The 26,233-nt window shown below is 33.4% G+C and overlaps 1 protein-coding gene across 6 annotated transcripts in view; it reads left to right on the plus strand.

Moving 5' to 3' along the window:
• Positions 1–246: 246 nt before the first annotated feature.
• LOC131845101 (myelin transcription factor 1) overlaps positions 247–26,233 on the plus strand; it is a 32,664-nt gene continuing 6,677 nt past the window's right edge. For 3 of the 6 annotated variants that reach the window (XM_059194129.1, XM_059194131.1, XM_059194130.1), the window contains exons 1-11: positions 247–494; positions 13,966–15,020; positions 15,751–15,823; positions 16,304–16,344; positions 17,503–17,661; positions 18,443–18,692; positions 19,204–19,401; positions 19,637–19,847; positions 19,974–20,137; positions 20,249–20,346; positions 21,270–21,480. In XM_059194129.1, coding sequence (XP_059050112.1) covers positions 469–494; positions 13,966–15,020; positions 15,751–15,823; positions 16,304–16,344; positions 17,503–17,661; positions 18,443–18,692; positions 19,204–19,401; positions 19,637–19,847; positions 19,974–20,137; positions 20,249–20,346; positions 21,270–21,480 — 2,486 coding nt within the window. In that variant the 5' untranslated portion in view covers positions 247–468. Of the gene's footprint in view, positions 495–13,416; positions 13,502–13,965; positions 15,021–15,750; positions 15,824–16,303; positions 16,345–17,502; positions 17,662–18,442; positions 18,693–19,203; positions 19,402–19,636; positions 19,848–19,973; positions 20,138–20,248; positions 20,347–21,269; positions 21,481–26,233 lie in introns of those variants that run through there. The other 3 variants (XM_059194133.1, XM_059194134.1, XM_059194132.1) reach the window with 2 other exon arrangements.

Here is a 26,233-nt window from a genome sequence, read left to right on the forward strand (position 1 = left end):
TATAACACATAGCACCATTATGTACGGCAAAGTGATGGTAACATAAGCTAAATGCAGTATCGGGAATTGCGCGTAAATTTTACGTAACTAGAAATAAATAGGTTGCGGGTGTGTGGGGCGGGGCGGCGTGGGCGGCGGCGTGCGCGCGCACCGCCCCCCGCGCGGGCCCGCGCCCCGCTGGCTCCACGAAGCTGGCCTGCCCGCAACCTCCGTGTAGTCCGCGAATCGCGCCCCGCGAGCCACCCGTACCGCGGCGCTCGCTCCGCACTCACCGCCGCGCCTGCATCGCCTCGTCGACAAACTTTTCCGACGTAGCGCTACGCCGTGCTACGACACCGCGTGACGTTCGTAACGCACTAATATACAGTGCTTCTCTCTGTGCTGTGAAACCCTTTATTTCTAAATAGTGAAGTCGTGTTAAAAAATTAAACTTTAGTGCGCGATGTGGAGACGACACATTTTGTAGCGATGTCGGCCCTAGTCCGACCTGTTTGGTAAGTCACTCGACATATTTTCGAGATCTATTCCGATCCCGTCAACTGTTAATTTTTTTACTCGTCAGAAACAAATAATTGGATGTGTAATCGTTAGTGATAGCGTTTAAAATGCGGCCGTTTATTTCAGCGACGAACTTTCTACGTGTAAAAAAACTGAAGAAGTGTCAAGACAAAAATTAAATCAGTTAACCGTTTACGCACAAATCCCACGCTCGTAAAACCATTTCACGAAATGCTTTCAAATTAAATCTTGTTGATATTCGCAATTAAATATACCTAACCATCATTGATGTTTATGCAATTTGCGTTTATGGAATGCTAAGTGACTAGGGTGTGTGTATTTGGTATTCTGACAGTTGTTAATACATGCCGTGTTCAGCGTATCTGCAGTAATTTAATCAAGCTGATCAACTGTACCGGCGTATCACCAAATATTTATTGAACCTGCGTTAGTGAAAATAAATCTAAAACGGGATTCGTAACATAATAATACATTTTTAATTTTCATCTAGTTACCATTTAATAAAATATTATTTTTATATTCCTGGCTTTTATTATCTTGGATAATAAATTACGATATCTATATCATAGAAATAAAAATAGGTAATAAGTTATTTCTGCTACATATTTTGAAAGAAATAAAAGATTTAATACATACGAACTGATAACTAAAAAGTTACATACATATAAAACCTATATTAAATTAAATATATATACGATCTAAACAGATATATAAAACTACAGAGGATATTACAAAAGCGATTAACGTCAGCTGAACGCAGTGGCCTTACGGACAGTCAGTTTTAGATCGTGATGTGACGAATATTAGTTATACTGAATTATTCTTCATTCTTATCTTAAGATACACGAATTCAACAATATGTAAAATAATTACATGTTATAACTTTCTAAAGTAACAATTAAAACATAATGCTATAATTTTTGTTTGAATTGTTTGCTGAAATTAATATAAACTTAAAAGTTTAATAACTAATTTATTGCCACTGATATGCTATAAAGACTATGCATTGCGGTATACACACGAAAATTAGTAATTTATTTATTAAGCTAATTCCTATACATAATACGTAATAATTAACTCATAAAGAAACATCTAAAACCACACTGAGCACGGTGTCAGTTCTTGGTTGTATAAATAAACTCCATTCGGAAGTCCATTTCCCTACTTGATGGATATATATTATTTTGTTAAATTCCGCTACAAACAAAATAATATAAATCCATCAGGCATCAGGTAGGGACTGGACTTCCGCAAAATAACACCTAATTTGATTAAATAAATATATACTCTTAAACCAGAAATATGTAAATTTTAACTCATTATTAAAATATTATAATTAAATCGTCCTATTCTGTCCTCAGATGAAATTAGGATTATTATTATATCATAGGTACTATAACAATCTGATAATTTGCTTTCATAGCTCACCTGCCTCTATATTATTGACCGTCCATTGTTACATAAAACTTTTACAAGCACTGTTCGAAAATAGACAAACTATTGGTACGTTATGAGTTTTTAGTAGTGATCACTACTAAAGACTGATTTGAAATACTAACTACCGCTTTGCGCCAACTTCAAACTTCGTTCCAAAATTTCTCTTTCAGTCGGAAAAGAAATACACATTAACGCTTCATGTGACGTGACATTTTGATGTTAAATTATTACCTGATACAAATCACTTTACCTTCACAATATTGTACTTTTTTACATTATTTAATATACATTAAACAATATAAAATAGTACAATATTTTCTCTGAATTAAACATAGTTACTATATGGTGCATACTATTATATTAAAGATTGTGCTCACAAGTAGAAAGAATCATATATACAGATAATAGTGACTGAATGAATAAACATGTCGAGAATATAATTACTTATATGTTTTTAATATTGTAAACAACAACAACATTAAAAATATTTAGAATTTGTCCTGCTCAATCGCCCAGTACCCAACCCTAAGCTGTTAATACTCACCGCAAAAATCTATTGTTTATTTGCTGATGCGGTTTTCATGCCGCTTTCTTCTGAAGGGAGCTTAGGTAAAAATGTAAGAAATTTCTTTCATATAGATAAAGCAAGTATCCAAGCCTGAACGCCAGAACTTATACATGATAGGATGAACTAAATATGACCATTAGCTCACTTGATAGAATTTTATTTATAGAATAAATATAAACGATCTCGTAGGTATATCCAAATCTTCCACAAGGTTAGTAAATGTTAAATTTATTAAATGCTTATTGATTATAACCAGTGATTAACTTCGGAATTTACAAGGTATTAACGATCTTTTTTTTTCTGTGTTTGATAAACCTCGACATTTCAAGTAAATATGAAAAACCTAATTTAGAGAATTATTTGTATTAGAGACTTCATGTAATACATTAGTAAGACTCGGATCTACCCAAGCAAGTAAACTCTATCACTCAGTATTAGTAAATTAGACTCTAAAATAAATTGTTTTAACATACTATACAGTTCGCCGCTCGAGTCGCACGGGTCGTGTACAGCACTCGAGTACACCTGTTTGCGTAAACATTTAATTCGTCTATTTAGTACGATTTCACGTGTAACGCCTCAAAGGCACGGTCGGGCACGCCGGGCGGGCCCATCAGATAGCGGCTTCAAATTGTTTCCACGCCGCCGCAACACATATCTGATGGGACTCGTGTTTAATTGTGCTTTATTTTGTATTCGTGTACAGTACGATTGTTTCGAATAAATAGAATCCTCAAATTGTATCTATCTTACGTTTATGACTGTGAGAGTTTTTAAGTTGTTTTAACGTTTGATTCTCGATGAAGGATGAACGGATTTGAACGTTTAGTACAGACTGCTTGACGCTGAATTAACACGTAGCATACTTTATATCGTAATTGACAAAGAATAATCGCGGTTTACGATTATTTTAAAATAAATTATATTGTATTAAGTATTGCTTATTACGTTTATGTTTATTTTAGTATGCATACTAATATAAATATAAATAATATAACTTATAAAATTGTCAATATCCTCTTGTGTGATTATAATGATAATTAATATTAATTACACCTAATTTTTTTCTAGAAATAATAAAGATTTTATTACACTGAATAACGATGATATAACGATCTTGTCAGAATTTTAGTCGGGTCTATATGTATTTCATATTTAGTTTAAAATATGAGTAAATGTTCGTTTTTATCAAAAGCTTAGCTTTTATCGGTAGGGAAATAAATATTAATAGTACAAATAATTTGCGGCTAAAATGACCTACGTGAACAAACAATTAATTATTGATTTGATCAATATAGGAATAGAATACATAATAGATGATATATCCAGCATCATTATAAAAACATAGCCATTAATTACACACTGTAGGTTCTTAGTAGGTAAAATAATACAAATAAAAATTCGCCTGCCAACGCAGAAAATCTAAAACGTGTTTCTTGAGTAGTAAATATCAGAGGTACAAAGTGCTTATAGAAGAGGACATGTCTGTACGAGGGTCCGATACTATACACGATAACCCTCACCCCAGAGACTCCGGAGTCCCCAGGTTATGGACAGGCTTTAGGGCAGTTTATGAACAAGGAAATCAAGCAACAAAATGTCAATACACAATAAAACTTTAAAATATTTATTTATTTTATTTATTTATTTATTAAAACTTTAATGCTCAAATAGACAAATATAAGATGCATATTATGGACTTAACACCTTGAGGTTTTTTATAGGTATCTTATATTACAAGAATAAACATTACAACAATTTTTTATAGTAAATGTTACATGATATTTTGGTATTCTAATTTGAATGATATTCTTATGTGTCATCCGAAACTAATTAATATCAGATAATAGATCATAATTAACTTTTTTTAAATCTTAATTTATTATTATTTTCCATATTCCACGGATTTGTATTATAAATAATACGTAATAATGATTTATAATTCATTACATATAAAGATGTACCGAATTTTCTATAAGAAATGAAATACTGATTAAAATTGAACAATTAAAATCAAAATCCTATCCAAATTGATGACAAGTATAGTTATATCGTCAATATCGTCGAATTGAGATTGTTTTTCTTGTAAACAGAATCGACTAGTCGATCGACACCAAATTTTCTAATTACCCCATTCAGATTTGGAAGTATCCAACAATATTTTAATTTAATTAGCTTATTATTAATAGTTCTATTATAAATAATTTATATGGAGCATGTTTTATTAGAATTAACGATTTTTTTATTACAAAATGTCCATTTATATTTCCTTTGTAAACATGTTAAAAACGATAGTTATAATATTCCTGAACTACACTTAAATATTTTACTCAGTACTAAAGAAAGTGTATGTTGAATTTAATAACAAAATAGGGTGAACGTGTCCACATGCACAAGGGTCGGATACACCGAGCGATAACCCTCACCCCGTGCGAGTCCTACGATTAGGGCTGTCACTATGCAAGTTTTACTCAAAATTCTTTTGTATAACTTATAATTTTTTTTTGTATAATCGAGTGAAAATAGGTATTACAGCGGCATAATCTCCTAGTACTCCGGAATAGTATGAGTGGTATGGTGGTCACGTCATCATGATGCCCGTAGCATTACGATGACGTGATATTCGCGGTGCTTATGTATTATATATTATGTGTTAATTTTATATTAAATGATTACGTCTGCGGTGTTGATTTAATGAATCAAAAATCTCTAAAAATGTATAACGTTGTGTATAAACCTATAATAATAATAATAATGATCTCAGGACAATTCCCACAGCGGCATCTAGACCCAAGTTAAGCTAGCTAAAGTTTATGTTATGGGTACTAGATGACTGATACAAATACATGGATTTTTTTTAATAAATACAGACATTATATATAGAAAACACCCAGATCAATACAAACAAACATACTTATGAAATGTTTGTGTTGTGCGAGAAATCGAACTCGCGGTCTTCGGAAGAAAGGCATTGAGCTGAACCATTAGACCACCGATGCTGTCAATGTAAAACATGTGATAATGGTGATTTTGAATAAACGGATGTACTCTTTTCGTATTTCATGAGAATTGTTTCGATTTCATCTAGAAATTGACGATAAATACAATGTTTTAGCTAAAGCGTCTCACCTCGTTAAAAATTATGTCTGAAAATAGACTACTTTATTATTACTTAATGCTGAATAAAGACTTCATATTGTGAGTACATGTGTTATTTGTTATAGAAAATAATAAAATAGTCCCGACACCCCTGCATGTAGTTCGTGAGGGTTGAATAAGGGCGCGTTGCGAGGCTGCCGACTGCATACAATGCAGCAAGGTACTATTACCCCACTTATTTAAACTCAGTTAAACTATTTCGATATTGATTTTCCACACTCATATGTTTCACTGTTTACAAAAAAACGATCAATAAGCAAGTCCCTTTTGAACTCAGACTGCAGAATTATTTTTGTAGTGTTTCAGCACTCATGTTTGCACATGTTTTGTTGTTTACAAAAAGTGCCGTATGAGAAAATTCCTTTTTAATTTTAATTATCTGAATTAAGATCAAAAAAGGAGTTTCTCATACGGCACTGTTTGTCATAATGTATACAACATTATAAAGTTAATTACCGTTATAACAAATCCAATATGATTTGTATATATTTTAATATATCAGTTTTTTTAATATTGATTAGTGAAATTATCGTGAAATATAAATAGAGACTTGCGATACTGTATTACTCATGTATTGATGAGATATTATAGATTAGCTGATGGCTCTCATATACAAATTAATTAGTGTTAAAATATTCCTTTATATATTTGAAGGAAATATACTCACTTATACATATTACTCATTTAATACTCATAAATAAATATAATAGAGTATATTAGATACTCTATTATATTTATTTACTTCTGAGTAAATAAACTGAAAAAAGGTAGTAAAGTTTAGTTTTAAAGGTTTTAAATGAACGATGCAAAGAACTAAACTGCGTTTTCTATTTCAGTTTTAAAGTTGTTATTATTATAATCGAAAATTCAAAGTAAATTAAAAAATAACTAATGTTCTTGAAAAAATAATACTTTATAGTAATAAGGTATTACAAGTCATGATTAAAATATCAACGTGGATATGAATATAAAGGAATATAATGGAGAAAAGATGGAAATACCTACCGAAAATATCTGAAAAATAAAAAGAGCGTTAAAGTTGCAATTTTTCTCTAACTAATGCTGTACATGTCGGACAGTATTATGTACGTGTATATTGTTATATACACGTACATAATACTGTCCGAAGAATAGGTATGAGAAGTGATAAGTGTAAATATGACAAGACTACTCCCCAAACTCGAATTAATGGAACAAATACAAGATAATAATGATTATAATTAGTGCTACAAATGAATTAATGAATGTAATGGCAGTCATTACATCATGTTCCCTTTTCGGTTAAGTGAAGTTGACGGTCTCAATAGTCTAGCGTATTAACTTTACTTCCGATGGTCGCGGGTTCGATAATTAACAACTAGCTGAATCCGCGAATGACCGAACGAAGAGTTTACAGCTTTTTTATTTATAAACCTACTAGTTACCCGCCCGGGCTTGCACGAGTGTACATGTATTATATATATAAACTCTTGAATCTCTCTATCTATTAAAAAACCGCTTCAAAATCCGTTGCGTAGTTTTAAAGATTTAAGCATACATAGGGACAGACAGCGGCTACGGCTACTAATTTTAGAGAAGCTTACTACAATACTTTAATGATACCAGCACAGAAATTGATTAAGCCGTTACTGAGATTAACGTACACATATAATAAGCCAAAAATTGTAACAATCATTGTTTTGAGTTTTATTACGTATTAACATATCTTCCAATAATAGTTGCTCTCGTATATCTTTCATCTATATATAGCAATCAGTTACTATAAATTACACCGTTTCCATGATATTTTTCTTTATTTTATTTTGTTTTGTCTTCTTTATATACTTGTCATGTATTTTATTTTGTTATTTACAAATAGATAAATATATGCACCTTGCATATGACGAATTTAACACTATATAGTAATTTTTCTAAGACAATAAAAAAAATATTCATGGCAAAGAGATGCGCTCTTAAAGGTAGAGAGAGATTTATATGAGTGTTAAATAAATATTATTATTACGTTAATTACTATTATTAACTGAAATTACATTTGGACCTGTGTTTACTTTTTCATTAATATTAACTTCTTAATAATTCTAAATTATATAGCAATTTTTTCACTTTTAACTTACTCTCAAATGTAAGGTACATTTGCAGTAAATTAAAAGTGAAAAAAAGTTTAGTCACTATTATAGACTATTCATTATTATCTAGATAACTAGTCTAAAAATTATATGTATTCGTAAATGACTGCATAATATAATATATAAAAAAATTGCGACGGTATGTCTGCCCTAACGTTAAAAAAACCCTTTTGGGTTTTTTCACTTCAGGGCAGACGTTAAAGATTACGAGCATCTGAAAAAGGCAGTTTACAAACAATATGTACTGTATCTAATACAGTATTTTTCATTCTAACATATCGTAATCATTTATGTTGGTAATTTATATACAAATGTAAACATATGTATTTCCGTATATCGTATACGATATTTTAAAAAGCATGTACAGTTAACATAATTAGATTTACGCTTTCGGTCTAGAATCAAACTAGGAGGCAATTAAAACTAAAAACTTTTATTAATACTAATACCGATGTTATTATTGTAATTACCTATAAATTTACGTATTTTCAAATTATTAAATTATTTCCATATTATTTCATTATAAAAATATACAGTTAGGTATTGACGTAACTCTACATTTTTTACACATTTGAAAAGTATACGTTCCTTTACAAGGAATACTGCACATTCCTTATTTAATTACTGCTTTTATCCCAAACAAAAATGTAGGAAAGTGGAAACTTGTAGTTTTTCATACATTTATTAATGTTGTAAATATATACTTCAGAGCTGAGGAAAAATAAATTATCACATTTGTATGTAAATATTTATCTGTATTTATCTATATTAAGTACTATAATTTATTTATTAATTTATGTACACAACATACATATTTCTTTATATCATAATAAGTACTTACAATTGGACCTAGCAAGCGTTTATACAAGAGTTCGAACTCATATCCCTGTTTACCCAATGCTCATTTGTTCGAATCTTAACTCGAAAAATCTGGGTAGTAAACTACGAGGTTACGATGTTTTTAATCATTGATAATAGTTGCATTTAGTTATTTTAGTAGCATTAATTTGTATATTCTATAATATTTATAGAAGATTCTATATCTTGTTATTCAGTCATTTCATGTGTAACTTCGTTATATGTGTAGTCAATAATTCTAATTCCTAATGTATTTTATGTTATACATATATTTTTAATTCACCATTTCATTATTACGACATATTTTAATTCAAACTTTGGTGATATTATATATAACACAAGTCTTAAGATACAGAACGCTTTACATATGTATTATTGCTATTTAGTTGAAACTCATTAAAAGGTTCTGCAGTGATTTCTTTCCTTCTCCTCCTCCTTAATCTCCTCCTTCTCAAACAATCCTCTTATTTCTAATAGAGTATAGGGCGATGATCAAGATATCAAGATTTTTATTTCATTGAAGTAACAAGTTACATAGAACTTAATTTGTAGATGTCTGGACGGATGTCTTCTCTGTCAGGAAATTTAATTCCACCACAGCAAGATTGTATATCGTAATATTTGCTCAGACATAATGTACAGTAAAAACTGCCATCTCGTTTGCTGTATTACACAAACTGTATTCTTTGAATACGAAGCGTAATTAAATATTAGAACCCCTAAAAACTTAAGTTTAACATTTTTACATATCGTCTTATTGAAGTAGCGGTAATGAAAACACTGATAACAAAATTAATCAGAGAGGCGACTAGTAAGTCTTTTACCTGTTAAACCGGCTGTCATAGGAATGTGGGCACATCGAGTGTTACGTTCGCCAAAACAGTGACAAATACCAATGATGTCGACAACTACTAGGTCCTATTGTAGTTATTTCTTTTCATTACATTTATAATAATAATAATAATGAAATAACGTTACTGTGGAAAAACAATACCTAACTCGAAAAAGTGGAATAGTACTATAAACTTATAGAATTCTTTGGTACCTGTGATACTGTTTATGTTGGTAGATGACTGATATTTCAATCAGGTGGACCTGATGGATCAGGTGAAATTCCTCAATATGCCGCCGAATATTTACAAATTAAACTGCAAGCAGCAAGTAGGTACAAACTCTAGTATATAATCTCTCTTTTCAAGTAGAAGTTAACTTGTCGTTAATCTCCAACTCGCTGTATTTGCTTTAGAAGTGTTTAATCATTTTAAAGCCCTCTTTAATCCAACAGATCAAATAAGTTATGACACCCTGCTTTGTTCAATAACTTTTACATCGTCTTAGGTGTCCAGTTATCAGTAGCCGTCAGTTGTTATTCGCTATAAACTTCAACTAACTTCCCGCTAAATCCATTTAAACGGTGAACTCAATTCGGGACTGGAGCTAAATTGGAAGTATATTTATCTTCTCCGAGAGTCGATTTAAAAGCAAAATCACGCGAGCACACGACGCCATTATCGCTAGAGAGCGATCCGCAGGCAGCGGCAACTCTATGAATCTAATCCAGAGGATTTAGCCGCTGATTTACAGTCGAGCCAAGCCAAGCCAAAGTGAGGGCGCGACTACTCGAAAGAAAAGTGATAATGTCTTAATCCTACCACACTCGAGTTTGCTCGCCGACCCTCGCCAAGAATTTTATGGCGGTTCCGCAGACGGCACCTTTTGATTTATGATTTCAATAATTAAGAATTCTAAGGTGCAATTTGAATTTGGGTGCCGCAGTGTCGGGCTGCGGGTGGCCCGCGCGTGTTTATTATTGCTCCGCAGTGAAAGGGTCTGCGCCGCGCCTTCTACGCGTTGACTCTGATTTCTTAGGAATTATGCACAGTCTTAAGGAATTATTGATAATTATGATTTATAAGAGACGACATGCAGATTAGTCATTATGGGCCTAACCACGACATTTAGACCTTTAATATTAGAGAATATTACACTTACACTTAAATATTTTATAAGCTTTCTATTTACTAAACTTATGTCAGAATTTATAGAAAATTTTCCTTAATAGTGTAGTTTGTAGTGGGAAAGCTAATGATTTCGACTATAGTTAAATCAGTTTATTAGGAGAAGTCTTTTTATATTACATTATAATATACCTTCATACGGCTTGCAAGAGGTCTATAATGAACATATATATTATATATTGTCACGACTATTATCTCAGATGGAGTAATCAGAGGTACTGTTGTGAAGAACGTAACACTGCATTCCCACTTTTCGCTCGGCCACGATTCATAGTCTAAACATTTATGATACTTACAATACTCATAAAATATCATAACATTTAATGTATCTGATACTCATAACTCTAAATAACATTCCCATCATGCAAAACAGTCACGTCTCATCTCAGGATACTTGGTTAATCCCCCGCATCTGCTTATTCTCGCGGTGCTCCTTATATCGCGTCCTAATCTTCAGACATTACAATTAACGCAGCCCAGAGATAACCCGCCACTCGCCACCCGCTGATAAAGGTCCACACGAGCACTAGTTTAAACCGGTTAAGCATCCACCGCCCTCAGGGTTTATCTAATTACCCTACGCTAACACAAAAGTTGTCCCGAACATAGTAACGCGCGTTACGACCCGTATTCCACATCCGAAAACGGTGCACGTTTCGTGTAATTTCGCTTAACGTCGACAGTGACTAGGGGGTTGCGTCACGTACGTAAATGTTTGGCGGATTTTGGTACTATCGATATTTCGGCCTTCCGGTGGCTCCCTAGTAGGTATCTCCGTCAAGGACCATCGATTGGATACTACTAAGACCAAGTTAGACGCATATTGCACAGATTTGAAGGAGAAGCTTGCCGATCAATAAATCTAATTTAACTGCTATATGTTACGGCGATTAGCTAATATCAATGTATGAAAATTGTTTAGTTTTAAAAATAAAAGTGGTTAGTGTTAGGTTTAGTTGTATTTGCATCTTGCTATAAAAATAAAGATAGGTCAATGTGTTACCTCACGTAATATATAAAAGTAATCTAACATCTTATGAGGAAATTATACTAGCCCTTTTTTTAAAGTAAGAAAAATATAAGTGCTATTCTGTAATTTATATTTCATTACATTGAACAATTGAAAGTACGCATTAAAAAAACTTGTAAACTTGTAAAGGATATGTTACCTTTACAAGTAGTAATGCCGCAATTCTATTATAGTTAAATGCACCTAATTCATTTAATTCCATTGTATTTAGATACATGCAATAAAAATATCGCTGACATGCAATAAAAAGATAGCTGACCGTACTTAAAAAATATATTAAAAAATATATAATATAAATATTATTGGACTTTGATAGTTTATTAAAAGAACTAAAAGGTTGTTAAAATTCTGTTTTATGTTAGCCTGTGCGTTACTGAATGCTTGTCTCAGAATAAGTCGTTTCTGAGGTTAGGTTATGGTTTTACTAATATACTGTAATAAGCTTTACTTTGACATATTGTTTTTGATTTTTATCAATCGATTTACAAATAAAACATAAATTTGTACTCATAATAGAGTACAAATCGAAAGATGAGCTGGCATAAACTAAAATTCAGTAATGAGAAAAATTTTTTTTAGAGAATATTTAACCAATTCACATAGCGTCATCTAGTCCCAAACTAAGGAGAGATTGTGTTGTGGGTACTAAACAATTTATAGAATATCTTAAATACATTTTTTGTCAATCAAATCAAATAATATACATAGGAAACACCTAAACTAATACAAACAATAATACTCATAAATACAAATGTTTGTACCGTGCAAGAAATCGAACCTACAACCATCGGAATTAAGGAGGAATGGAAAATCGCTAGACCTACAACCATCTATTTTGAAATAATAGGTACAATACATTCTGGAATTTATTGCGGAGTAATGCTATTTTACTTGAACAATATTTCTAGATAAATATGTTAGATCTGAAATATGAATTTCATGCTATGTTCGAGATATGTATCATCCCAAAAAAACGTATGTATTAATCGAATAGTCCGATTAAAAGCAACAATAATCTTTTTTTGATGGCAATTGAAGAGGCTTTATAATTTTTTGGCGAAAATATAATTACACATTATGAAGAAGGACACCACAAATTAAAAGCCAGAGAATTAAAGCAATATATACAGTTGGTCAATATTCTTTTATATATTACTAGCTGTACCTTGTGTATTATTATATGAAAAAAGAAAAAAACGACGAAAGAAAATTTCAAATGTAGTTTGAAGTAAATATAAAAATAGACAAAAATAATCTCAAGCGTTGAGTAATAGGAAAATACAATATTATAGATACCATTTTTTAGAAATATTGTCTGAAGGTGACGATGAGCAAGGTGAAATATTGTAGGTACGATGGTATCATCAATGACTAAATAAACTAAATGATTTAATCTTTACAAAATATATCTCCCTAAAAATCAAATGTACATTAATCACTTTAATTTTAATTCAAATATATATTCGGGTAATTGTATATTAAGATACAACTGCACTACTTAAAATTGTTTAACAAAAGTTTAATCATGTAATCTTGATTGCTCTAACGAACTAAATAATATTATAAAAATATATACAACCTCCATACATTATAAATGAAATACGCTTTAATTAGGTATCAATAAAAAAATGCAAGTAATCAATTTTGACGTTATTCAAAAAAGTTAAAGTCTTAAAACTCGGGAAAAGTTTATAAAAAAGTTTGTTATTAAATTTTTTGTATTCTATATTAAGTTTAAAGAATATAAAAATAGAAATACTTAAGGAAATAATTATAGAAATGCGTGGTGCGATAGTAATTATATATTTAGTAATTCATTTGGTCTATATATATACTTTTTGCCTTACGTACTTACCCACTTTATTACGAAATATACGGATGTTCTTAAATCATTTAACCTTTATTACATTAATAAAAAAAATAATTTTGTTTTTATTATTCACCATAACTTGATAATATTTACTCTATGCCTTCACCAATGTCAAAATTACTTGGTCTGAAAGCTCTTGAGTGAAATGGTTTTTACGTGGGAACGATTTTTGTGCATCTAAACATAACAACCAAGTGCTTCTAAAGTGTTGACGTCGATTTAAAACGCCGAGAATCATTTCCGCGTAAAAATATTTTGATTGTGGATGGAAAATCGAATCGCAAGTACAATACATATTTCTATTTCATTGATGTCAATAAATATTTGATGTTGATGTTTAAATAACCCGGAAATGCATCTGATGGCGTCATTTGTTACAGGACGGCGCCGTTGAACACACAGTCGTCGCTGTCGCACATTAACAAAAGAAGGTTGGAGTTTGGCGTGGATGTTGAAACGTTCAGACTGAACAACAGGCGATACGAACACCCCGATAGCGAAGGCTCCATGGATGAAGACGAAATATTGGGCAAGCGAAGACGACGTCTCCTTGATGATGAACGACGCGAAGAACTCGATGCCCGCCGCCGTCTTATACACACACCCCTTAGGCCTCCAGCATCTAAACAATCAGAAGAAGATGATGAAACACTCATCCTGGAGACGCAAGCTGCTTTAAACACACTTTCGGGCAGTTGGCCTCGAGATCACTGCTCCACAAATAGTGCCGACGACAATGATGATGCTAATGGTTTTGAAAATCTTTTTAGTGATAAATGTTCTGATAAAATGCTACCGTCTTCCCCTTCGCCGTCTTCCGAAAGTGCTGACGGTTCACAAAGAAGTTTTAGTTTACATCTCCAAACTGATGATCATAACACAAACGGTACCTGCAGTGATAATGAAGAAAGAACTATAAAATCCCCGAGATCTGAGAGAGAGAGAAGTAATGAAGATTATGATAAACATTCTAATAATTACGACACCCCAAACTTCGATGAACTCGTCGATTCGTCTTCCAATGACTTAGAAATAGATATATCAGATCGTAATGATGATAAATATGACGACGAAAGAGATTCTAAGCAGAAACGAAAAACCGAAATTGTTTCTGTAAATAAGCAATCATTGTACAATGCGTACAAAGCTGCCACAGCAGCATTACCGTATTCTACACAATCTGCTTTTAAACCACCAGCCGAGGTTAAACATAGAATTCACGGAGTTACACTACCAAGTGAGCCTTTTGGAGGATACTCCAACGATCATGAAAAGAGTTCAGTTCATAAAGGTTCAAAGCAATACACCGTACTACAACCAGCGGGAGCCGGGTCACGCGCTGCTACAGCACTTCAAGAAGCTCGGACAGTGCCTTCGGCCCAGCCATTGCGAGATTCACGACCTCTCGCCGCACTCTCCCCACCGGTCGCCAGAGGTACCGGTCTTACTCACCACAGACAGCGATAGTCAAACTTTCTTAACGACATGGCTATAACACGGAACTTCGCTCCGTTATGAACTAAGTTGAAGTTTGTTTCAAGGTCGTCCCGCGATATCTCATAACATAGCTAGGTCGATGTCAATACAATTGTTCTTTGACTGTTACATTTCAGTTTGTATTATTTCAATAAAGCGATAACTGTCTATGTAGATCTTATATATCTGTGATTGTCATATAATATACTTTTGGAATTCAAGTTACTCCTGCTTTCTTTGGACAATTTCCAGCTTATAACAAAGGTGGTAACAAATCATCTCATTTCTAAAATGTCTGTCATAATTTAGTCAGCGAAGGTTAAAGTAAGGTTAGACTCCACCTACGTTGATATCATGTAGAAGGTACCTAACCGTTTTCCTCGTATTGCTCGATAGCTAGGTTTATGTCAGGGTGACGCGCAATAAAAACGGGTCAGAGCAGGCGGTAGGCGGAGCGCAATAGCGCCGCCCCGCTGCTCCTGAAAGAAAAATTGTGAGTCCGCGCGCAGCCGCCTGGCGTTCTTTATTTTTTCTTTGAAGTTAACGATGGGGTGGGGCGCAGCGGGTGCGGGGCGGGGCCGCGCAGGTACGCCCGTCGCTGGCACGCCCGCCCGTATCGATCGGCCTCGCACGCCCCCACCCGATGATTAGGAAAATACTAATTTGTGCACCGGTCGATTTGTTCACAGAAGGCAACAAGTGTCCCACTCCCGGTTGCAATGGGCAGGGCCACGTCACCGGCCTTTACACGCATCACAGGAGGTGAGTCTATGATGCCTCTCATGCATTGCAGTGGTAACTGAAATACTAACGAGACCCATACACTCATAGTCTAATACACGTAACGAACCTAGTGGTATAAAGTTAACAATATCAGGTCAGTAAGCGTCTATTTTCAGTTTCATGAAAGAGAGTAGAACACAGAATAACTGAATAAGTAATAAAAGAAATACTAAAAATACTTTAGACTACGTAAATAACTACTTGTATAGTTACATAATACGTGAAACTAATGTATGCTGAAGTAATAGCCTTAAACGATAAATAATCGATGACATATGATAATGAATTTATTTTATCTATCTTATCAATGGCTTTGCTTTCTTACAATTAGTAATTGAATATTTCTACTGCCTATACATTCATAAGTAAATTGAATGTATTGTAATAATACTATGTAAACATAGCGTCAGGAAACTTCAACGTTCAAACTCATACTTACAAACTTGTTTGTTCCTTTAGTCTGTCAGGATGCCCAAGAAAGGATAAAGTCACACCGGAGAGTGAGTAAATGAAATTATAAAACGTTATACCTTCTCATTGTTGCTCATTATTGTTCATTATGTATTTAGTTATCATTTTACACGCAAATTTATTATTTAAATTATTTGCCATTCTTTATTTATTTTCAGTTTATCTGTATTGTTGTATGTGTATCGGTAGGGAAATACTACCTCCTCCTATTATATATAATATAGAAGATAGCTTTAGCTTTTAGCTTTGCATATACTTACTGGATACCACTAAGTATATCCAAGGTATAATTTTATTTATTACGTCTAGATTCGAATGGGGTAGACAGAGCCAACAAAAATGAATTAACTGTTGGCACTAAATTATGTATCTCTGCTCTGTAAGTGATTTAACGTGAATATAGAACTACTTTATAGTTCCATAATTAATAATAAATGAGTCATAAGGACTCATATTTGTCACAAAATCTAATAAACTGACAGTCATTAAAATGGTGTTTAACTTATATGTTGTATGTATTCAACGTAGAGATATCTATTTAGTTATGAACAATCAATTTGTGTGTTGAATTAATATATTTCGCACTTATTTAAATAATCAGTTTCTAAATATTTTGTATCCTACGTATATTCTTATTTTATTAGTTAGATTAAATGCTATATGGTAGTTATATTAACACAGAACCTTATCCTGTAAAGTTGTACAACTTTTATTACTATGGACTACAGTACAAATATATTTCATACCTGTTCCTGGTTGAACCTGCATTCCGAACGTGGTAATAGAATAAAAAGGGACCATAGAAAAGTGTTTGTATTGTCAGATTTTTTCTATTGGCACATTTACGCTTACTAGTGGTCGCCCAGTGGTCGAAATGCAACTTTAAACCAACAATAACAATTAAACAAAAGATAGTCTGATACATGGTAGTGTGTCTTATTTTTTTATTCATTTAATATATTTTTATGCATAATTTAAATAACATATTAGCAATCTGCACTCCTTGTCTATACAAAGTATGTGTACGAAATTTTATACACCAATTTTATACGCCTAATATTCGTAAAAACTCCTCCGTCCGCGCAATATACTTAAAAGGGGTACGAAGTTTTTGCTTCAGGTATTAATATAATGATTTAGGTTTCTTTCGATGTTAAACTATAATGTTTATTGTATGATGCGTTCAGTATTGGCGTTGCACGAGACGATCTTGAAGTGCCCCACGCCGGGGTGCAACGGTCGCGGTCACGTCAGCTCCAACCGCAGCACACACCGCTCGCTCTCCGGCTGCCCTACGGCTGCTGCTAGGAAAGCAGCGGCCAGGTCACAAAGAGCCCGGCCCACAGGTAAAATAATGATTACATATTAATTTAATTTTAAGCACTTTTAAATAGTTGTATTTCTTTTATATTAATTTAATTTCTCCTAAGAAGAATGAGCAAGAAACTTGCCTGTTACTCTTTTAAACTAATTTCATCCAATTTTATAGTTATAAGTCAAGTTTTGTCTGAAAATAAATTATTGAATAAATTAAATACATAGTAAGTTGAATAAAAAAATAAATATGTCATAGTGATCAGAGTTTCAAGATCCACGGGATAATTTACACAGCGCCATCGAGTCTCAAGCCAAGCAGAGTTTGTGTTATTTGTACTAAACAACCGATATAAATACTTAAATAATATGTATACATAGAATATAATTAATATACATAGCAAACACACTCTCCAATATGAACATTCATACTCGTGAATACAATATTTGTACCGTGCGAGGAATCGAATCCCAAATCGACCCCGCTGGACCACCGACATTGTCAAAACTCCAACTTCACTATATTACATTGTCTGAATTCCAGTGTCCAAATTTTCGATTAATGACAAAGCAGGACGAGAGTTAATTGAGAATGTATGTACACTAGTAATGAAAACTAGTAAATTACTTAAATTGATTTAAAAACTGTATGTACCTTTTAAACTTCTGTACATAGTTATACAATACTTATGTAAAAATGATTGGTACTTTGTTGATAAATGATGACCAAGCTATGTTGACAGAAGTTAACTTCTATTTTAAAATAAAGGTAACATTTATACATAAATGATTGTTTGTATTTTTTTAACCTAGTGCCTCCACAAACTCCGATCACAATAACCAGCGAACAAACGGTGAACGTCCGCGAACGCGAGCAGGCGGCGTCGCCGCGTAGTCCCGCGGTGAAACGAGAAGCGCCCGAGCTGCTGGTCCCGAAGCGAGAGGCCGCCGAGCCCGAGCGCGACTCTCCCGGGATGGAGACGCGCCACGCCGGCTACGGCGCGCCGCCAGACCAGAGATCACCATACGAGCGGCCACTAGATGACCACGTCCGCTCTTACAGGTATATCATTTATTTCTATACACATAGGAGTAATACTGAGAGAGAGTAATGGTGTTGATAAAAGTTAGACGGCCTCGGTAGTCTAACGATTTAGCACACCGCTTTACTGCCAATGGTTGCGGGTTAGATTCCTCGCATGATGCCAACATTTGTGGAGTATGATTGTTTGTAAATTATCTATATGTTGTTGTCTGTATGTTATCTATGTGTTGAAAAAGGTATCTTAAGTATTTTTATCAGTTGTCTAGTACCCATAATGCAAGTTTTAAAGAATTGTCGCTGTGTGAATTGTCCTGTGTTATTATTATTATTAAAGGAAACATTTCTTAAACTTCTTCCATTTAAATTACAAATAAGAATTACATCATCAGCCAAAACACATTTGGTGTGGAACACATTCGGAGGTGTAAAACTGTCTTTTACATTACATAGAGGCTTATCAAAACTATGTCAAAACTTCCATTCGCCTGTTACATCAACCCCTGCAAGTCCTTTACCTCCTTTTCCGTAGTCAAATGAACGAAGCGCGATACGGGTATGAATCCCGATGCTACGAAGGCGCTCCAGCCTTCGAGCGATACGATCCAGCGCAATGTCCACAACGCTCATATGGCTGGGAGGAAGAACGGTACCACGACCCACACTTACCCACGCCAATGAAAACAGACCAGTCCGAACAGGAGGCCAGTTCCGGACCAATTTATCCTAGGTATGTTACGAAACCTCCATGTCATTAGCCTAAGCTAAATTTAGAAAATGCCTTATCTATTGTGGTAAACGAGACCCTTGTTGAATATTTATAACTCTTAAGATCATACGGCATATTTGTTACTTACAAAACCAGCTATGTAAGTAGTACGGTGCTTAGTTTGTCGTCATTATTTTATATTAAGTAGCCTCATAGCGTACAGTGAGATCTTCAACGATCCATCCTGTCCATCTAGACCAATGTACCACTACGAAACAAGTAGCGGAGTAGGTGCAGTGGGCAGCGTCGGCGCAATGGGGCCCGGTGTGCCCCCTGGCTTCTCCGCCATCAACCTCTCGGTGAAGATAGCGGCGGCTCAAGCGCAACGGCCGCGCAGCCCTACGCCAAGAGATCCTAGAGATCCCCGTCCAGCCATAGATCTCTCCACGTCTAGTGGTAGTCCACAGGTGAGATATGAAGACTTTCCTCTTTTAAATAACTTAACCTATAAACAGATGACAGACATTTAAAAAGTGAATCCATTTCTATTACATAACCTGGTCCCGAAAATAAAAAGTAAATTTTTACAACAGGGTCCATATGCGTCACCGGTTTACACGAGCGCCGGTGGCGGCAGCGGGGGCGGAGCCCGAGGCAGTCCACAGCCGGGCGCTTCGCCCCAGCTCACCGCCAGTCCACAGGTGCCCAGTCCGCAGGGCCAGACCCTCGACCTTAGTGTGTCACGTTTACCACATAGGTGAGGCATTATATAACGTAGGAATTTAAAGCATGATGATTGACTTAATATTTTGTGTAGAAACTGTACATAATTATGTGGAGATGTTCTAAATTTTTATTAATCCTACAGTCGCAGTTTCCCCGGGGGTGTATCTTACAGTCGAGAATCAACGCCAGACAGCGGTGGCAGTCATCCATACCTAGAAGCCTATCACCGGGACGCAGCCGGTAATATTTCTTATTACAGTATATCTCTATTCAATGTCTTCTTATTATTAGATTATAAATTTAGAGGATTGCACGTGTAATTTATTGATAATATGCCCTGGGTAACAGCTATTAGTAATTAAATATAATGAAAGCGTTAATTATTAAAATGTAACTTAAGAATTCTTCACCCGCTCCCCGTACAAATAATCAACCAGATAAGCTATCACATGTTCAGTGTACTCAGTGTAAGGGTAAAGGCTTGTACATATGACGCGTCGCGGCGGTATCGTAAAACACGTCGTACAAATTAAAACGCAACCGCGTAATGACTCCCCTCTGTGCGCCGCGAACCGCAACACGCACCCGAAGTAACGTTGCTAATACAACGGCTCACGGCTACCGGGTGGTTCTAACGGTATGAGGTTTTCGTGTATTACTGCATTTTAGAGCTTTAATTTAAACATATTATGTTAGCTGTGTATTCCTGAGGTCTTTACAAGTGTGGTACTTAAAGTTTTAGATGTAGAAGAAAGATAGATATAAATTGAATGTACATTTGACAACATTTAGATTCTATTTATCTGTATTTTTTTTTGTATTCATGGGAACAGCAAATAAATTGACAGGGCAACTGATGAAAAATAATACCCACAAACTACAATTAACGAATTAGTTAGAATGACGCGTATTAATAGATGTCGAATGATTAAAAAAAATCTGTCCAAACTTAGTTAAAGCATTATATAGTTCATTTTCCTGTTTTTGGATAATGAAGTTTATGTTTAAGGGTATACCAAACCACAGTAAGCAAATACACATAGTTCCTACATGATGAGGTGATTGCTTTCATCACTTTCTCAGAGATGTTCCAAAAACTGGTCAAACTCCAAGACACCACGTGTTTTTCCAAACAATTCCAATATTTTACTCTTTGGACCCAGGTTACGGTGGCGTCAGTCCTCACCCCGTAGCGGGCTACGGCCTTGGGCAACCGGATTATGCAGCGGCAGCAGCAGCGGCGGGCTATGGAGGTTACCAATACCAGTGCGGTGCGTACCCGCCGCCCGCGTACCCGCCGCACGCGCCGCCCTACTCACCGCCCTGTTACATGCCGCCGCCGCATGCCCCACACGACAAACCTAAGGATAGCAGGTGAATATACCAACTGTGATATTGAACAAAGTAGCTAGTTTTCACAGATGAAAAGTCCAGGAAAGTGACCAGTCGCACCCGCTACCGAAGAAATAATGGAAGAATATCACGGTTTTTTAATAGTAATTCATCTTAGTATGTGATATTTCATTTAAATATAACGTTATTATATCTACTAGAAACAGACCCTATGGATTAGTTAGTCTAAACTAAATATACGTACAAAATTAACTAAATTTGGTATTTCGTTAGGAGTTAGAAACCGTTTCCTGTGTCTTTCTCAACTGCAATATTTCTAGAATACTTCCGTTGATCGCGAGTACGAATCCTCGCATAGTACAAACATATGTATCCATTACTATATTTGTATTGATCTGAGTGTTTTCTATGTATATTAAATGGGTATGTATTTACAAAAAAAAATATCTAAATATTTATATTAGTCGTCTAATAACTATATATAGAGCATTTGTCTCTATTTAGCTTGGGACTTGGATATGTTCTGCGGTTATTATTATTTTCCAATATAAGTCAACTATGCGACAAAAATATTAAAAATTGGTTAGAAGAAAGTGGATTTTGGTAAGCTGTAATTTGTAACTTGCTAAATTTTATTCACGTTAGTTTCCATTATGTAACATAACGTTTAAATATAATGAACTTGCCTATATTATTGTCGAAACTTCGAGACAGACTATCCTTGATCTTGTATAATAGATGTACTATTTAATAGTAAGTAAGCTTATAAAAAATGTCTTTATAGCAGCCCCCTTGCGAATAGTCCCCTTTTAGGAACCATTCACTAGTATAAACGGATTTCTCAGACAAGCTCAAACAAAGGAATTGGAAACGTACATTTGAATTGCAAGCAATTTTATTATATTGCATTAAATTTAATTTTATTAAATTAACTATACTAGTACGTACGTACGTACGTAGTTTTATATATGTATTATGAAATACTCACTAAAATATAAATCATATGTATATGACTTTCGGCTACTTACGTAACTCTTATTTTTTTGGCCAGTTCGTCTAGCTACTTCAATTGAGAAATAATAAAAATATTTCTAGAATCTGTTTTGAAATATATTTGTCTTTAAAATAATAATTTTATATAAAAACTGGTTTCAATGTAAAAATATTTTATGAGATTAAACCATCTAATATTATATTATACATTATAATAGGAATTTACATACGTATTAACTTATTTATAAGTAATTATTAAGTTACATTTAGACCTACAAGGAATTTATATGTCATTTTTATTTAAAGATACTTTATTTTAAACATTATGTACCATCTAATTATACTTATATACCATCTAAATTATCAAAGAATTATATCGAATGACACTTGGTTTTTGCTACTTATCGCGTAAAAGGATCAGCGTGATTATATATCTTAGTTGCAGTATATATTATACAGTTTGGTTGTCGGATAATTTTATTCTTTCTGGTAAATATATTAATTTACGTTTCATTATTTAAATTTGACTTCACTCAATCGCCGTAGAATCTACATACTGTAAATAATAAAGATGACTGACTGTACGTAATAATGATGAATCCTAATTTTATTTTTAAGACACGATTCATCCAATTATACTTTTCATAATTTATTCTTTAATTTTCATTACTTTATGAAATGCATAATGCACTAAAAACTTTATTTTTGAGATTTTGTACTGGCAATGCTGTAAAATAGTTTATCGTAGTTTTATAAATAAACTTTTAGAAGACTATGGACAGTATGTGCTGCAAAAGTAATTTCGATTTGTACCTAAATAATTTTCAATATTTGTGAACGTTTAAAAAGTATTCCGTCTTCTGAACTAACAAAATCTTCAGAATATTTGGACACAAATTTCTACTTGACATTTAGCATGCTAAATGTATTAATATTTACTTTACTACTAAACAATATAGTAATTTCTACGCAAGTTTGAAAATTTTACTTAACAAAGATATAATGAGTTCATTATGTAAATGAAAATGACCACTAAAAGCAATACAATATATTCTATTGCTTTTAGTATAACAGTATTATAATAAAAAACAAAAGCAACCTAGAAATATTATGAACGTCTTTGTCAAAATAAAAATAACGAAAAAGAATTAATGACAACAGAGATTATGACGTAATTAAACCAATTACGACTCACTTCACTTTCTCGAGCGTACTTTGATTCACTTCTCGACTCTAGAGTTCTCGCGCGTAATGCGTTCGGAAACGCGCTCAGTAACATGTGATATTCATAACCAACAATATTTCCATCTTTAAAGAACAAAACTAATTCTTTATTTATTATGTTATGTTGTAACAAATGACTAATAATTCTGTATAATTTAACAAATACTTATCTGTATGATTAATTATAAAAAAATTATAATAACAGTATTTTTGTTACATTAATATTGTTTTATCAGCGTATTCCAACCTCTACATAATATGTATATGTTTATTACCATTACTAATTTCATATTACAACAATAATGGCCAAGCCACGTGTGATTATTTCAAGCGCCCGTTTCAAAGTATTAGGTTAGAAAGACGCTACAGAATAATGTATTATGATTGAATGTTTTCGAACGCGCTCCAGTCACACTCAGTGGATCAGTCTAAATATACCTGCGCGGGCGCAGGCGCGCTCAACGCCAAGCGTATATTTAACAACATGTTAGATAAAACTTTTTAAACGATAAGATATACATTTTTTAATGTTGTTATAGTGTTATTTGTGTCTTATATATCGCTAAGCAAATAGATATGCGGCGAAACAGGTGAGAAACAAAAGTTTATAAAAGTTTGAAATAGTTTTCCATTCGAATATTAAAGACGTGTAAACAACAATGAGTAATAATATCAATAATTTTGTAAACATTTACTGCTTACTACGCGTAGATAACGATCTTCCATAGATAGAACTTTGTTTATTCTTTATTTAGATCACCGTGATATTAATAGTGCATACTATACAACTTTGTGGAATACCTATGTCTACGAGTGGGCATATAGGTAATTAAGGTCGCTCATATAATCTAAATACTTATTTCATTCATTGTGCGATTGTTTTCTTTTGTTTTTATTGAGTTTTTTTATATGAATATGTATGTATTTATATATAGCTTCAACGGCGACGACTTTTTCGGTAAACTGAGTTACCGGATTCGGGAGTCGAGGGAGCTCATCCAGTGTCCCGTCGAGAGCTGCGACGGCTCCGGCCACATTTCTGGCAACTTCGCTACGCACCGCAGGCAAGCGCCAATATCTGTGCGGTGCGCACACGTTTTCGCAGTGGCAATATTATTATATAGGGCTGCCGCACGTTTGAATAAAATTACAAGAGACGCTGTGAAAATACTAAAGTACTAATATAATATATGGCTAAATTGTATATCTAATTTGAATGTTGGGACTACTCCTCTAAGCCTTCATGATTAGCTAGAGAAGTATTTTTATTAAAATATACGTATCTACCATAATGATAAGAAAAGAGCAAAGTTTTATCGACTTTGGTACACAAAGTTTTTTAAATTATAATTATTTTTAAGTATCTTTTTGTCTTTGTATAGTATGCAATTTTTATAATACGTAATAAAAAATAATCTTTCAAAATCATTTCAGTAAGTAGAGCAGATATCGTTTTTTCTATTTTAACATAAATTATCATACATATGTTGTGCACATTGATCAGTGTTTAAAAGGAAGACAAAATATGGCTCTGTATGTCATCTATAAAAAAAAATATTATACGCAAAAATAATATGTACAGAAATAGGTCACGCAACAACTAAATCAAAATAGATTTCCTGAGAATATTTATTGCAGAAACAATTCTAACATTTATTTAAATGCATAACTGTCTTGTGCCATCCCTATATAGGGGTGTAATATACGCGATGTTAGCAGAGCGCTGCGACGAATGCGCCCCTGAACGACAATTTGCGCATTTCCGAACCCAATTGAGTCTCACGAGATTCGACTGCAGAGCACAATAACCGCATGCCAAGTCTATGTTCTGTATTTTGCTACGTGGCCTATTTATACCAACGTATTATAACATGATATAATTAAAGTTTATCGCAATTCATATACAAGATTAATATAATGATATAATATTTGTCTCTCGGATTTTAATTACCTTTATAGGTACGTCTCTACTAACTTTTTTTTTAATTTTAACTACCACCTAACCAAAATTACATAGTTTTGGCCATGGTTAATAAATAGAAAATACTTATAAATACATAGTTATTATATTATTCTTACATTCCTTAGATAAAGTAAATTGAGAGTTTTCTTTGTTTTCATTGTCCTGTAGCAGTGTTGAACTCATACTCATGAATTTAGGTCAGCACAGATTTCATTACCATTTCATTTAATAGCCTTCCATTGAGAATAATACGTTTGAGTCTTTAATTTTGATACCTTCTCTAAATGCAAAAGGCCTTATACTTTTCGCATCAAATATCTACGTATTCGTAAGATTTAATACCGAGTGTTATACAAATTTATTGATATTAATTGTATCAGCCATTACAACCCATTTACGACCTACAGTTGTTTTCCATAGATAAGTACACAATCGCAACATTTCGTTTAAATAGTAAAAGTAAAATTTGAATCGTAAACTAGAATATACCTACATATATTAGAATTACGGTTTTTATTATGAGTAAAATTAGCCTTTATTATTATATTAAATTTTATATTTATATATTAAAACTATTTATATTTTTTTTTATTA

Source organism: Achroia grisella, unplaced genomic scaffold (genome assembly GCF_030625045.1).
Source record: "Achroia grisella isolate CSIRO2021 unplaced genomic scaffold, CSIRO_AGI_Agris_v1 utg452, whole genome shotgun sequence".
Lineage (NCBI taxonomy): Eukaryota > Metazoa > Arthropoda > Insecta > Lepidoptera > Pyralidae > Achroia > Achroia grisella.